Raw genomic sequence first — 19,393 nt, 5'->3', positions numbered from 1 at the left:
GAAATTGTTTACTGAGCTGGATAAACTAATTAAGATCCCGGGAATGCTACCCCTCCCAGCCCTCCACCCCTTCTGACTCATCATCTCTACCCTCCTGCTTGGAACATCTCTGGTTTAACTGGGGTAGGCTGAGATCAAGGCCATGCCTACCTGGAAAGGGACTCTAGACACTGGGCCCATTGTTGTTTGCCTGGCAATCAATCTGGCCTGCAAATCTATGAAGTCTTACAGCCAGGTGAGGCCAGGCCCATAGCAGAAAAAGTGATCTAGTGGGTATCTAGGCAGGGCTAACTCGGGCCTTACCCCTCCAGTAGTCATCTAGCCCCAGCACAGGCCCTAAGGCTGATTCCTCTGTGTGTACATGTGCTCACTTCTGAGCCTGCAGAAGCCTTCCTGTGAATGGGTACCAGACCAATAGTAAGTACATTCTGAGCTTTTCATCACAAGCCTTTGTTTGAAGTTTCTGCCAGAGTTATCTCATCAGCTTGGGAGACTTCGATCACAATTAGCCTCAAAAGGCTTCTGCAGGTTGCCTCTCTGCTTTGTACCCACCCCCAGCCCTTCAGCCAGGAACAGTGTCCCCTTTAACAGCACTAAGCAGGCAAGGAACCCAGATATAGTGGTTCTACCCACCAATGCAGGCTTGAAGATTCTGGTTGAATTTTAGTGAAAAATACAACTGATCACATTGAAAAATATTTAAGATCCCAAAGGGAAGTGACAAGTGCAGAGCATCCTGAAACATTTATGAATGAAAAATGTTCTCCTAAACTCCCCTAGTTAAAAACCCAAGTCTCTCTAAGAGGCTAAACCACAGTCCTAAACCCATCAACACAATGGTCGGAGAACAGAGAAGCAACTTGATGGCTCACCGCCTAGTGGCAGCACAGGGTGACACACCAGCTCACTAAAATCTTACCTTCCTCTTGGGCTTTAGATAGAAACCACTTTTTCCTAAAGTTTCCAAGTTCTCATTTAAAATAGCCTACTCTCAACTACAATCAGTAAACCAAAGATATGAAAAGGTCAGATTTTGCTCCCAGTTTAGTGACAGTGCTGCCAGGCCTCTCTAGAGCAGGGCTCAGGGTCAGTGAAGTAGTCTTTCCAAAGGGCTGTGAGGGCTATAGCAAAGATTGTTCATCATTCCCAAGAAACAGGGTAAATTATGGAGGTGGCGACAATGTCTTTCTTGGCTCCATGTATTATCATTCCAAGCAGACAAAACCAAGTGAAATGAGTTAGCAGAAAATCAATCAGTTTTCTGAGACCTCTCTACCCCTGGGAATTTAATTAAAACTGGAAGTTGCTGACAAGAAGTTAAATCAAACTAGACTCAGAGCAGAAGAAACCCTCACCACCATCACCGCCGCCACCACCACTATCACCATCACCACCAATTTCTTTCCTTCCGCTGGGTAGCAACTATGTTTCAGCCTGTGGATAGGCAAATGCCTTGAGCTCTCCAGCAGAGGCCCTATGCCTGGAGTCCAGGTGGGAGTGGGCGTGTGGCACCCTTATTGCTCGGCACATCCACAAGTGTCCAGAAGCCATTCCTATTCACTGATTCAGAATAAAAGGACATGCTTGTTTATGCAATTAAAATAATTATGCTCCTTGAAGGCTCAAGTGAGGTTCTGATACAGGTGGCAGCCATCAGTGCTTGGTAACCTCTCTCATCTCTGTAGGAAATGGGGTTTTGTGACTCTCTCATGGTGATTCTACTTGCTGGGCTGATTACATTAGCTGAGCCACTTACAGAAGCTAAAGTGTGCCACTTTGAGACTGTCCATCTTGAGAAATCAATTCAGGAGAACTACGTAGAAACTGGAGCTCTTGGGACTGTGGATTGAGACCCACGGAGGAGGAAAAGAGACCAGGAGGCAGCCACTCTAAGGCAAGAAAGACAGGCTACTTCTAGAAGCCAGATCTTGGGAAGAGGCAACTCAAAGGATCCTCTCACACTAGAGTCACTCTTCCTATACAGCTGGGACAAGAAAGGGATAAGAGCAGCAGGCTAACTTGCAGTCATATTTAGACATAGAGTCACAATGAAATGTATCCCCTATACCAAGCATCTGAGGGCAACACCCTCTCTTTGGTGTGGTTGGGCTGAATGTCTTTGGTCTGCTTAAAATGAATGAGGTAGAAGGTAATGAAGGAGATGAAAAAGAAAGCAAATTACAGTTCCTCATACGTTGTCTGCTCCTCAGTGACTGCTTACTGCATTGAATTAGGCAGATCAAGGCTACTAGAGGCATTCTGCTTCCTCCAAGAACAAAGGAAAAGATAAATTGGGGGCTTGAACAAGGTCACCATCATCCACAGTAACTTAAGAGGATGTCCCAATTCCATGGGACAACTCAAGCTGGTGAGAGAAGATGAGCAGAACCAGGAGAGATGACTTGGGGGACCAGAGCAGAGGACAGGAGTGGGCTGGAAAAAAAACTGACCAGAAAAATGAACATGGATAGTTCTTGGACTCCCCAAGAGCAGCCCTCCAAAGCTGACCTATAGGCTGCATGAAGTAAACCGAGCAAAGATTCACAGGTTGGACAGACCTGAGCTGGCACTTTTAGCTTTGTAACCCTGGGAAAGTCACTTACCCTCTCTGAACTCATTTGTCATTTCTCTTATAGGAGTACTGTGAGAAGCAGCTTCCGTGTATGGAAGTTCAGACTGGAAGACTGTAACTACCCTACAGAAGTGGGTTAACATTTGTGCAGAAAAGAGCTGCCGTTGCGGTCCAAGGCTGCTATTTTCAGAAGGGTCTGTTTGCAGGGTTGGCCCTTGGCTGCCATCTGGGAACCTGGCTCTCAGACTATTCCCAGTCAATAGTAAACTGATGGGGGTAGTCCATTGTGCCTATATTGTGCAAATAATATCATTTATGCTGAACATTTGCTTTCCTTTAGAAAACTTCATTATGTATTAAGCAGCGAGTGTCTATGTGACCAGCCCCCAGTAAAAATCTTGGGTGCTGAGTTTCTAATGGGCTTTCCTGGGCAGAAATGTCACAAATAAGTTACTGTATTTTCACTGCTATAATAAACCTTAGCTGTGAGTATCACTATATGCTAAGTCCAGCAAATCTCTGAATGTGGAGGTGGTCTCGGGGATCTTGATACAGGGTCAACATTATATACCTACACCCAGCATGAGCCCACAGAGATCCTTACCCACTTCAAGAAGGCCTGACTTCCAGAAGCAAGGTAACTGATAGAAGACGGGACCTGGCCAGCAACCCAATAAAAAGCCCCAACCCCTAGAACGTGGAGCTAATGATACTTATTGAACTTACTGACAAAATAAGGAAAAATAATACTTATTGAAAGCCCACTGGGAGTCTCAGTCACTGTGCTAAGTACTCACTCTATTCATTTCCTCTTAATTATCCTCATTTTTTAGATGAAGAAATTTGGCCACAGTGAGACTGAGTAACCAGCCTGAGATCACAAAGCTGGCCAGAGAAGGAAGTGACATTCTGGCCCAAGGCTGGCTGCAGACACTACAGAGCCCTCTCTCTTCTCAGTACCCATACTGCCTGCCTAGCTGCCACTTCCTCAACCTGTCAGGCTGCTTGGCTGACCCTAGGCTTCATCTGTCAAGCAAATCATGAACAGTTTTCTGCAGAACTAGAATAGGAAGAGAAATAGTACATTTTAGACCAAATGATCCTTACTGTGTATGATATTTTTCAAAGCACCATAACACAATCATTTCATTTGACCCTCATCACAATCATGCACTAGGCTGCCTGGCAGATGTCCTCCTTTACTGGACAGGGAAAACAAGGCCAGCAATAGCCAGGTGGTTAAGACTAGGGCAGGACTCAAGCCAAGAGTCCTGACTATGAACCTGGCACATAGGAGGAGGTCAGCAAATGCCGGCTGGATGGCTGAATGATAAGTATAAAAGTGGGTTCAACAGGAAACTAGAGGTTCATTTTCTGAATCTTCATTTTAAAAATCATTTTTCTTTAGAATTTTTTCTTTAGAAATATCTGCATAGTACTGACCAGTCAACAAAGAACTCCAAGTAGCCTTCATTTGGTTTCTCCAGCTTCGGCGTCCCCATTTCTGCTTTCACGCCCACCAAGATGTCTGTGTGACCCTGCAGACACATGCAAGAAGGGTCCTCACTCAGAGTAGGCAGCCAGGCGCTCCACCACCTCCCTCCTCTTCTGGACATACACCCCTGGGGGACTCTTTTAGGAGCAGTGCTAAGACTTGGAAAGTGGTCTTTGGAGGAGGTGAGCAGTCTTTCAGATATGGAGACACCTCCTCCCTGAGTTTGGCTTGGATCTTTGATTTCCCCAAGAGCAATCTGCATTCCAAAAGCCAGATGGCATCAGCAGCTCATTCCTTAGTGTCTACTCATTTCTCCACTTGGGCTTCAACCATGGTCACAGTACTCACCAGCTTGACCCTGGCGGACCCACTGGTGTTGGACACCACATCGGTTTCCACTTCAACACATCGGTAGTCCTCACAGCCACGGCCATCCACGCGGAGGTCTTCCTAGGTGTTAACAACCACAATCCTATAGCTGTCACCCCAGACCAATAATAGACTCCTAAACTGACTCACTCATTTTCCCCCTAGAGAAGATATATGCAGAATATCTTTTCCTCTTAGTGGATCATCTAAAATTCTGTCCTTGTAGCTAACCACATTACTATTTTACATATGAGGAAATAGAAACTCAGAGAAGTTGAGCGACTTGTCCAAGGTCCTACAGCTAGTGAAGACAAAGCTAGTTTTCCATGCCAGTTGTGTCTGATTGCAAAATCTACACTACATACCACTATACAGAATATGTACACAAAAACAAGATCTGAACAAGAGACAAAATAAGCTACCTCTCCCCAAATCTGCAATTCTTAAATTGCACCAAGTAGTGTATGTGTCAGAGCTACAGGGTACAATCATCTCAACTGAAGCCCTCCTACCCCTAAAATTCAACAAGATCTACTGTGTAAACAGGGAAAGACACCTAATCTTCTAAAGAGGCAGTCTCTAGAACAGGGTCAACAAACTAAGGGACCTTGTTTTTGTAGTTTTACTGGAACATAGCCATGTCCACTTGTTTAGGTATTGTCTATGATTGCTTCTGCACTACAAAAGCAGAGCTGAGTGGTTGGGCCGGAGAGATGATCCATAACGCCCCAAATCTTTACTATCCAATCCTTTACAGGAAGTTTGCTGACTCTTTTGGCACAAGATGGTTTTCAGGGAGGTCTATGTTCCTTCTGCCCATTTATTTGCTCCTTCAATTACTTATATCAGTACAACTCATTGGTATCTTTTATGCTATGGTTATAATCCACTACTATCATTAGTTATTTTGCTGCTCAAAGTGTTCCAAATTCGGCCACTGGGGGCTTCTTTGGGTTAGTTTTTGTGTTCTTTCAACATGCTGCCAACTTTTTGTGAGTAATTATATACTTTCTGCAACACAAGATATCTATCCTCTTGTGTTTTCTCTGTCCAGCCCTAGGGATCAAGCCTTTCTCCAAGAAGCCCTGGTTGCTTTTATTGGGGAATGGTACTGAAAACCAGGATCTAGGCTCTAAGTTCATTGCTGTTGGAATATTATTTCTTTCAGAACTTCTTAGCATACAGAGCTAAAAAATACAGGTATGTATACTAACCACCCCCCCCCGCCACCCCCCCAAATCTACGTGTAATTCTGTATCTATCTACGTATCTATTAAAAAGCCATAAGTTCATACTGATAGCTAATTCCAATCTAACATCACATGGTTCATTCTAGCCTTCCTCCTTTTCTTATTTGTAACTTCTTTCTCAAAGAAGGAGAAACCCGGTTCTTATTATCTACCATGCATTTCTATATTTGTTCAATCTCAGCATACACATAGTTTCCAAACTTCTAATCCATACCCCTGTGAGAAACAAATTTACTAACAGCGCACAACATTTGTATAAAGTTCTGTCTTTAGCCTCATAGTATTCAGCCAAAATACTGTTTTCCAGTTACTTGAGTTCTTTTCTTCCACATGCCCTTCAGTGTGGTTACATTATTCACTTGTAACACAGACTCATTTGTAACTTGTAACTTTTTTTTTAGACTATGGCTCTGTCACCCAGGCTGGAGTGCAGTATGGCAGGGCTCACCGCAACCTCCGCCACCTGCGTTCAAACGATTCTCCTGCCTCAGCCTCTGAAGTAGCTGGGATTACAGGCGCACCACCATGCCTGGCTATTTTTCATTTGCAAATTTTTGTATTCCATTTTGGGTTCCCCTATATCCTGGTTACTTTTACTTACTTACTTTCTGGGTTTGTGAGCTATCACTATAGTTCTAAGAGACAAAACTCAGAAAAGTATGCTCAGAGAAATGTCACTCTCCTCTTCTCTGTATTATGCTATTTTCATGCCCCTTTCTTCCCATTCACCCCAGGTTTCTCTTTAGTTTCTGGTTTATCTTTCTTGTATTTTCTCTGCACAAATAAGCAAATACATGAATTTTTAAATATCCCCTTGTTTCTTATATGAAAGGTGGAATACTATAGATACTCTTACTTTTTTTTTTTTTTTAACACTTAACTATATATATATACATATATATATATATGCAGGAAATCTTTCCACGTTGGCTCATGGAGCTCCTTCTCATTCTTTGTAAACATTTTTCAAAAGCAGTTTTTTTCACAAAAAGAATCATTAGTTTAATCAGATTCTCCAAGGAGTTGATGCTTCCCAGAAACATAAAAAATAAAACAAAACACTGCTCTAAAGTATGTGGCTGACAGTTTATCTTTAAACAGTTTATCTTTAAACTGCCTGGCTAACTGCATATGTTACTGACTTTTTTGAGAAATTAAACAGAGAAAAGCAAAACACTGCAGCACCACACATACCAATGATCACCCTCTGCCATACTTGCTTCAGGTCTTTCACCCGTGTAACTTTTCAATGACAGAAAATAAACATCACAAATCAGGTGGAAAGTCCCATGCAGCCCATCCTTTCCCAGCACCTTTCCTCCCTAGAAGAAATCCCTATCTTGAGTCTGGAGATGGATTCAAAAAGCAACAGAATTTCAAGTCTAAGAGAGTGAGCCTTTGGGGTAGAACTCCAGAAGGTGATCCCTCTTCACCAGAGGACCCATAACTATGTAACTGTGTCTCTTCCCGACGTCACCCATAGAAACTGAAGCCTTTCTACCTCAATCTCTCATACTCCACCCCTCTCCACCCCCATGTGCCCACTCCCCCACTAGGAAAGTGAAAACCCAGCCCAGAAACATTATTGACAAGAAGTTCTTCGTGGGGTGTAGATATGACATAAGTGTGAACAATCATTAGGAACATGACTCATGGTTCCAGGCCAGCTCCTGGCACTAACTGGCCACTTGACTTAGGACAAGCCCCTTCCCCCTCTGGATTAGTTTCCTCATTTGTAAAAGATGGAGATTAAATTAGTCTCAAAGTGATTCTCTAATTCTACAGATCTATAAATTAAAATGGCTGCAATTATTTGCAATAAATAATAGCAGCTGCTATTTACTGTGCATTTACTATATACCAGATAATGTGCAAGGAATACTGCACAGTTAATGCTTTTAATCTTTTCAATAATCCTATAAGATAGTGTTATTCATTCCATTTTACAAATGAGAAAACTGAGGTTAAAAGATGTCAAATGAATGGCCCAAGTTCACACAGCCAGTAAGTAGCATTTAAGCCTCAAGTCAGAGCTCTTAACCACTATGCTACACAGTCCACAGCATTCTAAAGGGTCTCTTCACTTTATAAAAGGACTCAGCACAGACCTCCTTCATAGGATGAACTGGCTGGCCACGAGGTCACAGGATTTACTACTGCTGCTTCTTCCCTTCTTTTTTTTTTTTTTTTGAGACAGGATCTCACTCTATCACCTAGGCTGTAGTGCAGTGGCGATCACTGCAGTCTCAAATTCCTAGGCTCAAGCAATCCTTCTACCTCAGCCCCGTGAGTAGCTAGGACTACAGGCACATGTTACCATGCCCAGCTAATTTTTAATTTTTTTAATTTTTTTTTTTTTTTGTAGAGATGGGGTCTTGCTATGTTGCCCAAGTTGGTCTCAAACTCCTGGCCTCAAGTGACCCTCCTGCCTTAGCCTCCCAAAGTGCTGGGATTACAGGCATGCGCCACCACATCTGGTCCAACTACTGCTTCTAACATATCACTTGCTCTGAAAGATTAGTCACACCTCTTTGTAGTGAAAATGTACTTGGCCCAGGATGGGGCTGGTGGGCTGTCAGAAAACTGAGCCTCATCAGACATTGCCTTTCCAGCCTTTAATTCACTCTCTGCCTCCTGGAGAAAGGCTCAGGTGATAAGTAAAAGATAAATGAAAAGCTACACATTTTCCTTTCCAAGCATGCATATTTTTTTTCCATAGAAAAAAAGAATAGAAGGAAAACAAACCAAAAAACCAAACCAGTCCATGAATCACTGTACCCAGGGCAACTTTTTTTTCAATCCAGTTTTCTTTATAAGAGGCTTAGGAAATTGTCCAAACCTGCCTGGCCTAGCTCAGAGCCTGGTGCCCTACCACAGTTTTTATTTATCTGCAGCAGTCAGGAGCAAAGGAATTAATCCATGTGTGAACATTTAAATAGGAGTTACCCTGAGGTAAAAGCTCCATTTCAAAACTCAAGAGATGTCAACAGCATGGAGTGGTGTCCCCTCCTTCTCAGCAGAGGAGACTGATGTGCCTCTAGATCAAGGGTTTCTGGATGCCAGGAAAGCTCTTGGTGACTTTCATAGATGTTACCCATGTGATCACAACAACCCTACCAGTAGGGTGTGGTGTGGTGGAAACAGTCACCTTCCAAATTATACTTAAATCTCTGCTGTCACATGACAGTTTTGCGACCTTGACCTCAATAGCTCTAAGCCTGTTTCTTCACTAGAAAGTAGGGATAACCCCGACCTTACAGAGTTACAAGAGAACAGAAACGTCATAAAGCATTTAAGGGAGCCCTTCAGTATAACACATAGGAGTCTCCCCAAAGCAGTTCCCTTCCCCTGCTTCTGGGGGCATGCATTAACTCACTGCATCCTCAAAAACAACCCTGAGAGAGGTTACAGATAAGAATGGAGGCACCTAAGTTTCAATCTCCTGTTTGTGACAGAGTGGAAGGACATTTAAGCCCAGACCTGCTTTCCCTCACACCCAGGAAGCCCAGTCCTATTACTTCTTAATAAAACTGACAAGTTGGCGCTACCAATCTGACACACCTGGAAGGATTTTAGACTCAAAGTGGTCCTCTGAGGTTATGTTAACCCCTCATTACTTTGCTTTGACTTGTCTAATACTCCAGATTCCTAGAGGAGAAGTGAGACTAAATTCCTTCCCCTACTAGAAGGTGACCCCCCGCTTAGGAAAGGGACCACATTTGGTCTAGCTTTGCAGGCTCGGACCCACGACACAGCAGGCAAAACTAGGTGTTGATCCTTGTTTGACTTTCCAACCCTGTTGAGTAGCCAGGCATTCCTCTGAAAGGATATGGCTCCATAAGGCTGTACCCTGCAATGTCTGGGCATAAACCTTTCTGTGCCATGGGTCTGTAAACAGAAAGGGCAGAGAGCTAAAAATCAAGAGTCCTGGGGGCCGGCTCCAATTCTGTCATGCCCAGATTCAGCAACTGAATACTGACTGCTCAATCTCATAGTTGAAAACCAGGCTGAGGCCCTGATCTCCCTCTTCCATGCTATACCCCTAAACAATGCTTACAATGAAAGCAAGATCCACAGAAAAGAAATGGAAGCCATCAGCTGGCCTACAACTCCCTTCAACAGCCAAGAACATACAATAAAATGGCTTTCACAGGGTTCCAAGAGCCCTGTGGTAGGGTTAGTCAATTGCCATGGCCAGGTCCGAACCTATGAGGGCCGGTTTAATGTCCAGGTCATGGCCATAGCACTCAGTAGGCTGAATCTGGGAAAGCTTTATTGTGCCTACAGTCCTGTAAAGGCCAAGTAACAGTCACCATCCATCCCCAACAGCCAGGATCAGGGTATGTGCCTGAACCAAAGGCATATAATCCAAACAGTGATCATCAGCTCTTTTTGGCATGAAATACTAGCAGACCAAACTGATTCTCTCATTGGACTCTGATCTCTGATCTGAGAAACACTTGAGAGAAGAAAGGAGTTAAAGAGCTGACAGGTCATGATATGGAGGAGCCCAGAGAGGCCACCCACACAAAGTAAAGGTATTAGGCAGAGGCAGATTCTACAAAGAAGGGAAGCTGGACAGCAAGTGGCTGCAGAGAAGGGATAAATCTTGGCAAAGAAAAGCAGAGGTGTCACTAGAGATAAAGACAGTCATACAGCCACACAGGCCATGAGATAATCCACGGAGCCCATGAGAGGTGGTACCTCAGAGCTGTCTGGGGACTTTCCAGCTCTTGCCACAGATCCCCCTTCTCTTTTCTCTCTCTCTTTTTTTTTTTTAAGAGACAGGGTCTCCCTCTGTTACCCAGGCTGGGGTGACAGCTCCAACTCCTGGGCTCAAGTGATCCTCTGGCCTCAGCCTCCCAAGCAGCTAGGCCTACAGGCACACACCACCACACACCTAATTTTTTTTTTTTTTTTTTTTTTTTTTTGAGATAGGGTGTTGCTATGTTGCCCAGACTGGCCGCCAACTCCTGGCCTCAGGTGATCCTCCCACCTCAGCCTCCCAAAGGGCTGGGATTACAGGTGTGAGTCACTGCACCTGGCCTATCCCTTTTCTTGCGATAATTGAAAAATCCCGATTCCTTCAAATCAAAAGAGGTTAATTCTCAAGAGCCACAGGCTGAATCTTTAATGAGGTCACTATGAAGGTTGGGGATCTAGTGTGGATGGTTTAGGACAAAGTCACACTTCTGATGGAGAAACAAACTTGAAAGGGAGCTAACATTTTTTTCCGTGTTGATCACAGCCCAAGCGCTTGACATCTCTTATCTCAACATTCCTCACAACCCCATTCTACCTCCCGGTGCCTAAGTCCCCATTTACACAAGGGGAAGCAGGCTCAGTTATGCAGGTAAAATCACTTATTGTAAATGGTGAAGGTGCCTGCTCAGTCTGACTCCAAAGCCTCATTCAAAAAGAGGCAGGAAACCATACGACGTCAGCAGGAGAAAGCAGAGATTCCTATATCTCTGGTCAGTGGCTTGCCCATGGGCCAATGTCTGGTGGCTGCCCCCAAATTTCCGAACACTTTATGATAATGTCCATTCTCAGGCCCCAGCCCCAGAAAGTCTGATTCAGAATGTTGGGGTAAAGCCTCAGACTCTGTATTTTGTAGGTGAGTAAAATGCACTTCAAGGCTTCAGAATTCCTGGGCTAAGAGGGAGGTTAGCAATGGCTTCTCATGGATGAAGAAAACACACATCTAGCCAGTTAAGCCAGAAAAGAAGATAAATCCTAGATTCTAAAAATTCTGAAGTCTGCTCCAAGTTCTGCATAGTATGGACAGAGAAAATAATTTACAATACTAGTGAGACAAAAGCTATATAAAGAAATGCAATATAGGATTCTAAAGGAACTTTATAATCAATGTGGGAAAAATGCAACCAAAACAACAATACAGCAGTATATGCCATATACTATTTAAGCTCTAGAAAAATTGAGGAGTGGGAGGTGTCAATTAGAACTTTCTCTTTCCCGCATCACACACCAGGGCCTATTGTGGGGAGGGGGAAAGGATAGCATTAGAAGATATACCTAATGTAAATGACGAGTTAATGTGTGCAGCACACCAACATGGCACATGTATACATATGTAACAAACCTCCACGTTGTGCACATGTACCCTAGAACTTAAAAAAAAAAAAAAAAAAAACTTTCTCTTTCCCTTCCTGTTTCCCCACAAAATTTCAGAGAAAAGGAGAAAGAAAAGGAGGTAGAGGAAGCAAAGATTCTCTCCCGCCTTGATGTCTGGATCCCTGCTGAGGAAATGGAAGACAATGACTTTCACTGCAGCAGGAAGGTGGCCTCAGAGTCAAGTATGCGCTTTGCAATCAGACAGATCTGGATTTAAATCCCAGTGCCACCATTCAATTACTGTGTCACCTTGGACAAGTGACTCAACCTGCCCAAGCTCAGTTCCTCGTCTGTAGAGATACTTTACCTTCAGAACTGTTGTAAATATTCAATGAAATAAAAATTATAATATGTACCTAACAAGAATGGGATATAGCCTTCAAAGGCTGAAAGAGAACCTAACAGAAACCAATCAAATTATTTATCAAAATACTGATTTAATCAACCTTTTTGATTATCTGCTTTTCCCTGGGAGTGCGGATCTGTTCACCAGGTTGACTCAAATTGTATCACCTAGACTCCCTTTGCTGGCTTCTGGTTGGGTTTGTCCAATGGAAGATACCAGATCAGAGGGTGCCCCTCACCCCCAATCTAGGGGCCACATTTCTGATATTGCCTGTATCTATCCAAGACTATGACTTATGTTGGGAAGCCCTTCCTCCACAGTTCCAGCTATCACTGAAATGTGGTAATACTGTTTCCTCCCCTGGCCCCTTTAGACTAGGGGCAGTAGCCACTCCCAGCAGTTGTTTGTCTTGGGGCTCCTCAACATCTCTTATTGGTTCCCTGAAACCCATCCATACTGCTCTAGAGTCCCATCATAAAAGTCTCCTGAACTATCTGAAGTGGTTCCATTTTCTGCCAAAAACTAAAATGATCCATCCTCCCTTCTCACAAACTGACTTCTCCCAAGTATGACACATCCTCTAGTGGCCATGTTTGAGCCTAATTATTCTGTCCATCCTTTCCCTCAACCCCCAAAAACAACTAGAGTTTCTTTCTCTTGGAAACATGAGTTTGGAACTGAACGAGAAGGAATGGTCTCTTTTACAGAGGAGCTGGGAAGGAACCACATTTTTTCTACCATTGGCCCAAGAAATAGAAAACTAATCTGCAGGGAGACAAAAACAAAGCAAAGAGGGGGGGAAAAAAAAAAGCAGCAGAGATGAGCAAGGGAGAGCCTTGCTCATCCAAGTGCACTTGGATTCCTCGAGAAACACTTGCAGACTTGTAATCCATACTATTTTTCTTGAGCCAGTGTGTTGGTTACCATTACTAGCAACTGAATCCTCAACACAACATCATGAGGTTAATTTCAACTGCTTCTAACTATCACCAAAACAAGATGAAATATTCCCTGAAATAGCAAAAGAACCAAAGGCTGAAGGGAAAGTGATATCAGAAGCTGAAACAGACCTTACTGGACCAAAGGTGAAAAGTAAAACACAAAATGACTAGGACTACACAAGCAACAGGAGTCCAGGCAGGCACTGCTTAAGGTGCACTGCTGGCACTCTATAACCAACACAAGAAAAGTGTAGGAGATTTCAGAACTGAATCAGTGGAGATTCATGGTAGGCTCATTCACCTGCATCCTGCCTTTATTTGAATGGTGTAAATTGTGTTTTACTCCTCTATAAATATGGCATATTTTTGGCCAACATTAATAAGCCCTTATGAAGATGTTGATTTGAAGCCCATTACTCTGCATGGCTCTGTGATACACAGAGTTGAGCATTTACCAACAACTGTGGCCAAGTATGTCCATGGTACTGGTGAGAGGGAGGCTTGATTTAAAAAACAAAAACACCATCCAACTAATTCCTCCTTTAAAGCTTACCTTACTCAATCAATGCTACTAAGAACCTAGCAAGTGCCAGACACTGGCCATGCCTTAAGGGTCCCCCATACAGACAAGTCAACAGGCTATTCCTTCCAAGGTCCATGAGGAGGGAATGACTGAGCCTCTAAGACCTCTAGGATCGTGCTTCTGGCCACCTGTGCAAGCTGATCTTCCACCATTTCCCCCAGCCTACCCACTGGGCTCCACATGTCCTCCACCTGAGGATTTACAGACTCACCATCCCTTCCTTCTGGAACACTCACGCCTGCTTAATTCTCAGTCATGCTGAGAGCTCAGTTCACGTGCTATTTCCTTAGGGAAGACTCCTCTGACCTCCCAGTCTAGATCGTGTCCCTGTTTTTTCCTTCATAGCACTAGTACAATTTTATATATAAACACTCAAGTACATTTACAATTTCTGCATCTTCCTTCTAGCATGAGAGCTATATAACAACAGGTTTCTTCCTAGCCCGAGTCTAGCTCAGTTCTGTGTTGAATGAATGAACACTGAGTCCTGAAGATACAGAGGAGGAATCCCTGACATGGATTTAGGGGAACAATTCCACCTACTTAGGGAAGCCTCCACAGCATTACAAGTCCCTGGGATTCTTTTTATTTATTAAAAAAATATACATATTTCTTTAGAGATGGGCTCTCACTGTGTTGCCCAAGCTGGTCTCAAACTCCTAGGCTCAAGCGATCCTCCCATCTCAGCCTTCCAAAGTGCTGGGATTAGAGGCGTGAGCCACCATGCCGGGCCCCTGGTATACTTTAACTTCTTCAACCTCCACTAACTATACCACTTCCTTGGCATAGATCTTATTACCTTTGTCTTTATTTTATTCACTTTTACTCTCTGTTTGTCTCCCTCCTATCTTTCATTTATTTCACAACCATGTTTTAGCATCCCTACCGCTTCCCACATAACATGCCAGTGGCTAGATATATGTTGGTAAATAAAATTAATTAACTTTGCCCAAATTAGATCCTAGGCATCTCAAGGATCAGAACTGAGGCTTATAGTCTTTTCTTCCCCCATAGCACCCAGCAGATAACAGGTGTGTTATAAATATAAATGATTTTATTACTCATTATAAAGTAATAAAGGATTTATGACTATGGTGGGACTCTGCTGCTAGATAGCTAATGAACTGCCATGGGAATTAAGGATGCTGGGGAGAAATCTCTAACCTTGAAGTTACAGATATGTCCATGCCTCAGTGCCACTTTCAGAGATGAAATGTGAGAGAAAATACGACACATGACAGAGTCAGTACATCACGCTAAGCTGCGGTAACAAAGAAAGAAAACCAAAGGTTTTTAAATTTAGAGGAAAATGGTTATCCTTAATGTGTGCCTAAAAATCATACTTTGAGGATAAAAATCACCTGAACAAAGTGTATACAAAAACATAGCAGGGAAAGACAGATCTAATTGCTTTTGGGCATTTTTATGACCCCTCACACACAAATAACACAAGTTACCAAGTAATACACACATATGTCCCACTATTGCTAATCCTGAATTATAACTAAAATATGCAACTGTGAGTTCTGACTTTATTATCCAGGCTTAATAAGCTAAATACTGGCATTTCTTCATATATAAAGGGCCCGGAAGATAACAGTAGGTCACGATTTTTATAAATGGAAATGTCCTTAACTCACGTTGTGGAACTTTAATGATAGCTGGTTGCTTCAATCTGATGGCTATATCACGGGACCACTGATTTTGCAGTTGGTACTGACAGAAGAAAGGCATGAGGAAAAGAGGTAGGGGCTGTCGCCAGAACTCTGCCAAGGATGGGATGAAGAACTCTGATAGGAGGACCACACCGTGGGTTAACAAGTGGAGACAGAGCCAGAGGAGGATACGGGGTAGCTCGTTTCCAGGTCCCACATGTTTCAACCCTCGTTCTCCAGTGGTCAAAACCAGGGGTTTAACATAGAACACAGAGGACATTAGGTTACAGCTGCCTAGGGATCTTAGTTCTCCATTGGCAAAATGGAAACAGCACTTACGCTATCGGCTGCCTAGCCGCTTTTTAAAATTTATTTATTATTATTATTTTTTGAGACGGAGTCTCACTCTGTCGCCCAGTGGCTGGAGTGCAGTGGCGCGATCTCACTGCAACCTCCGCCTCCCGGGTTCAAGCGATTCTCCTGCCTCAGCCTCCGAAGTAGCTGGGACTACAGGAGCGCGCCACCACGCCCAGCTAATTTTTTTTTTTTTTTTTTTTTTTTGTATTTTTAGCAGAGACGGGGTATCACCATGTTGGCCAGGACGGTCTCTTGACCTCGTGATCCGCCCGCCTCGGCCTCCCAAAATGCTGGGATTACAGGCGTCCTGGCCGCTTTTTAAAAACTCTTCCCCCTTTATTTGTACCGCAATTTGTATTTACAAAGTGCGTTCACCTAGCATGCCCCTCCTAACCACGAGGTGAGGAAAAGCAGGCCAGAACCCCAACTCCAAACTCCCATTTCCTCGAAGATAAAACTGAGGCTCGGACCAGTTATGTGCGCGAATGCCGAATCGATGGCCCCGGGGGCGATGCTCTCTCACTAAGAAAAGGCCTCCGGGACTGCCCAACGCTTCCTGCCCGGGTTCGGAATCTTATAGACCCGCAAAACTGCAAATGCGCTAACAGTCCTAAAAACGTCCGCGTTGCCAGCTCTGAACTGCAAACGCCGGCAGCAGAGCCGTTTAATCACAAGGTAGACGGACAGTCGCCGCAGGTCGGCTGCCTCCTCCCTGGCAAACCCAGGGCAGGCCGCGACCCGCAGGGCCAGGCTGAACCCGGCGGCCGACCCAACGCCGCTGCTGTCGCTACCTGGACGCCGTGCACGATGTACACCTTCTCCGCCTCGCTCAGCGCCACGGACGCCATGCTGCCGAACAGCCCCGCGAGCCGCACGTCATCTGCGCGCGTCTCCTCCTCTGGACCGCACCCCCACGTCCCACCCACCGCGTCAGCGCGTCATCAACCTGTGCGGCGGCCGCTCCTGCAGCCGCGGCCGCCGCCACTGCCGGGAGCTCGATGGGCTTCTCCTGCGCGCCGCCCGGTGTCTGGCCGAGTCCAGAGAGCCGCGGCGCCTCGTTCCAAGGAGCCATCGCCGTAGCCCGAGGCCGGGTCCCGGGTTGGGGACTGCAGGGGAAGGCAGCGGCGGCCGCGGCGGGAGCCCCACCGGGGTCTGGGACTGGGGAACTGCCTCCGGCTTCACGGTCAGTTGGGAAGGGAAACCGGAGTTGGGGTGAAGAAGCTGGGGTGAGGCGAGCCACACGGGCCGGGGGACTCCCAGTGGGAGAGGCGTGCGGCGTAGTTACTCAGAGCTGGAGTTGACTTAGGAGCTCGTGTGTGTGTGTGTGTGTGTGTGTGTGAGAGAGAGAGAGAGAGAGAGAGAGAGACCCCGACTAAGGAGGGGCGGACGTCGTGATTGGCCCGGGGGTGCTGTTTCCCCGCTCTGCTCTCCTCCATTTCTCTAGTCCCTAGGATGACTGAAGAGGAGAGGAGAGGCGATGCAGCCCTCTGTAGGTAGCTCTCGGTGGGAAGGGTCCGGGAGTGGGGGACACTAGTCCTAAGGCGTCCCCACCCCTCAACCCAGGAATATCTCTCGCTGGCTCGCTCACTCTCTATGACCAAACGCTGTCCCAGTACCTTGCTGGGACCTCTTGCCTCGGGTGCTTATCAGAGCGTTGTCCCACAGACAGGGGGGAGGAGGCGCTTGGTAACCGGCGCTGCCGAGGTGCGCAGTGCCCGGACGTCCCCGACGCTTCCTAGCGGGAACTGGAAACCCCGGCTTGATGGAAGCTGTGAGCAGTTGCCGGAAAAAAAGCCAACCCCAACCCCTTGCTATGGCCGAGTGGGAGTATGGGTATTGGATACCTGGAGAGGATATCTGCAAGGTGAAGCTGGGGTCACCAAAGGAACTCATTAAGGCGGGGCGGACAAGTATGGTGCAAGTTTTAAAGGCGCCGTGTGGATAAATGGGAGAAAGTTAACCCAAATTAGTTGAAGCAAGGAAGGCAGGTTAAAGCAAGTCTGATGACTTTCCTGATGTTCCATTTTTGAGGACCCTCCCTGTTCTCAAAAGTGAAAGTAACCCTAATCAGCTTGATGAACCAAAAAAAACAAAACAAAACAAAAAAAGTTGGTATTATCAGATAATGGCTTCAAATACAGTTTCAGTTAACCATTGGGAGCCTACTATAGACAGGCTTTGTGCTACCTCTAGAACACAAGACAAGTAAAACACACTATGCCGGGAGAAGTTCCCTGGGCAGATGAAGGCTCCGGGGCCAACATAACCACAGATCATGGTGATTAGAGCTATGATGGTGGCATCAGTGAGCACAGTGGGATTGGGAGGTCGTCTGATAAGGTTATAGAGAGGAAGTACTTGCTAACATTCTTAAGCATTAAACTGCTGAGCTCCAAAATTGATGATCCGTTCTTCATAGACTGGACATTAGATGTTTCGTATGTCTGTACATAATTCTCTACAGGGGCACCTAAAAGGAAGACAGTTTGCAGGATTGGACTTTGCCTTCCAGGGAACTGAAAGAGGTGAAGCCGGAAGGATTTCCTCCCTAATGAAGGCACAGGTGCCCCACCTGTTGTGGCACATAAGTGTGTTTGTGTGTGGTTGGACAGCTGGGTTCTGTGTGAGGAGCTGTGTGTGATAAGATAACATGAGATCGCTAATGTTATAAATGACATTTTCTAGATGTGCTAGAGATTGCTCAGAAAGGAGAGACGCTGGAAGTGGGATTTTAGAAGCTAGGATATCTGAGGAGACTAAGGATTTAAGAGGTGACAGCAAATGGACAGATCAGAAAGACACAGGAAGAAAAGCCTGAGTTCAGATACCATGGAGTCATCTTTATATAAAGATTTTCATATAGAACATGTATTTGAACTGCCCTCCCCTCACAATTGACAGGAATTCCATACTGGACAAGGGTCTGCAGTATTTGCTAAATAATGTTATGAATGATGTCTTATATATGAGGCTAAGTAGGTAAGAGAGATGTAAACAGTAGAATGTTCCTTTTTAAATTGTCTGCTAAAACAATGACAATCTTCACTAATCATCTGCTTAAATGCTGCCACAACATTTTTATCACCTTTGCTGTAACAGTGCATTGGACATCTTTAAAATCCATAAGTTCAGAGTTATTTTTTAGTGTATTGAAGTAATTCAAAGAACATATGATAACCCAAAAAAATCAAGAAGTCAAGGATGACACAGTATTAAACCGTCTTGTTTTTCCATCACTATTAGATTCGTTTATTGAATGAATAAATGAATTGGGGCATACTATTCTGTAGGTTTGTGTATTCTAAAACCTTATACTCTAATTTTCAACACTAATTTACATAGTACTTATTGTAAGCCAAGCATTGTTTTAAGCACTTTATAAAGATTAACCAGGCTAGGTGCGGTGGCTCACACCTGTAATCCCAGCATTTTGGGAGGCCGAGGTGGGTGGATCACCTGAGATTGGAAGTTTGAGACCAGCTTGACCAACATGGAGAAACCTTATCTCTACTAAAAATACAAAATTAGCCAGGCATGGTGGTGCATGCCTGTAATCCCAGCTACTCGGGAGGCTGAGGCAGGAGAATCGCCTGAACGCAGGAGGCAGAGGTTTTAGTGAGCCAAGATCACGCCATTGCACTCCAGCCTGGGCAACAAGAGCAAAACCCCGTCTCAAAAAAAAAAAAAAAA

General features: G+C 44.8%; 2 protein-coding genes across 13 annotated transcripts in view; one reads left to right on the top strand and one right to left on the bottom strand.

The window, feature by feature from the left end:
- Positions 1-16,621, bottom strand: part of LOC105480324 (exosome component 7) — a 34,031-nt gene extending 17,410 nt beyond the window's left edge. The window contains exons 1-3 of one of the 2 annotated variants that reach the window (XM_011739000.3): positions 16,495-16,621; positions 4,416-4,517; positions 4,016-4,110 (exon numbers count right to left, since the gene is read on the bottom strand). In XM_011739000.3, coding sequence (XP_011737302.1) covers positions 4,016-4,110; positions 4,416-4,517; positions 16,495-16,551 — 254 coding nt within the window. In that variant the 5' untranslated portion in view covers positions 16,552-16,621. Of the gene's footprint in view, positions 1-4,015; positions 4,111-4,415; positions 4,518-14,855; positions 15,656-16,494 lie in introns of those variants that run through there. The other variant, XM_024792492.2, reaches the window with a different exon arrangement.
- Positions 16,622-16,645: 24 nt separating this feature from the next.
- Positions 16,646-19,393, top strand: part of LOC105480321 (zinc finger DHHC-type palmitoyltransferase 3) — a 57,651-nt gene continuing 54,903 nt past the window's right edge. For 6 of the 11 annotated variants that reach the window (XM_024792489.2, XM_024792488.2, XM_011738989.3 and 3 more), the window contains exon 1: positions 16,686-16,886. The gene's annotated coding sequence lies outside the window, so the exon portion shown is untranslated. Of the gene's footprint in view, positions 16,887-19,393 lie in introns of all 11 variants that reach the window. The other 5 variants (XM_024792491.2, XM_024792490.2, XM_011738995.3 and 2 more) reach the window with 4 other exon arrangements.

This window comes from Macaca nemestrina, chromosome 2, assembly GCF_043159975.1.
Source record: "Macaca nemestrina isolate mMacNem1 chromosome 2, mMacNem.hap1, whole genome shotgun sequence".
Taxonomy (NCBI): domain Eukaryota; kingdom Metazoa; phylum Chordata; class Mammalia; order Primates; family Cercopithecidae; genus Macaca; species Macaca nemestrina.
This window is presented reverse-complemented; position numbering and strand designations above follow the sequence as displayed.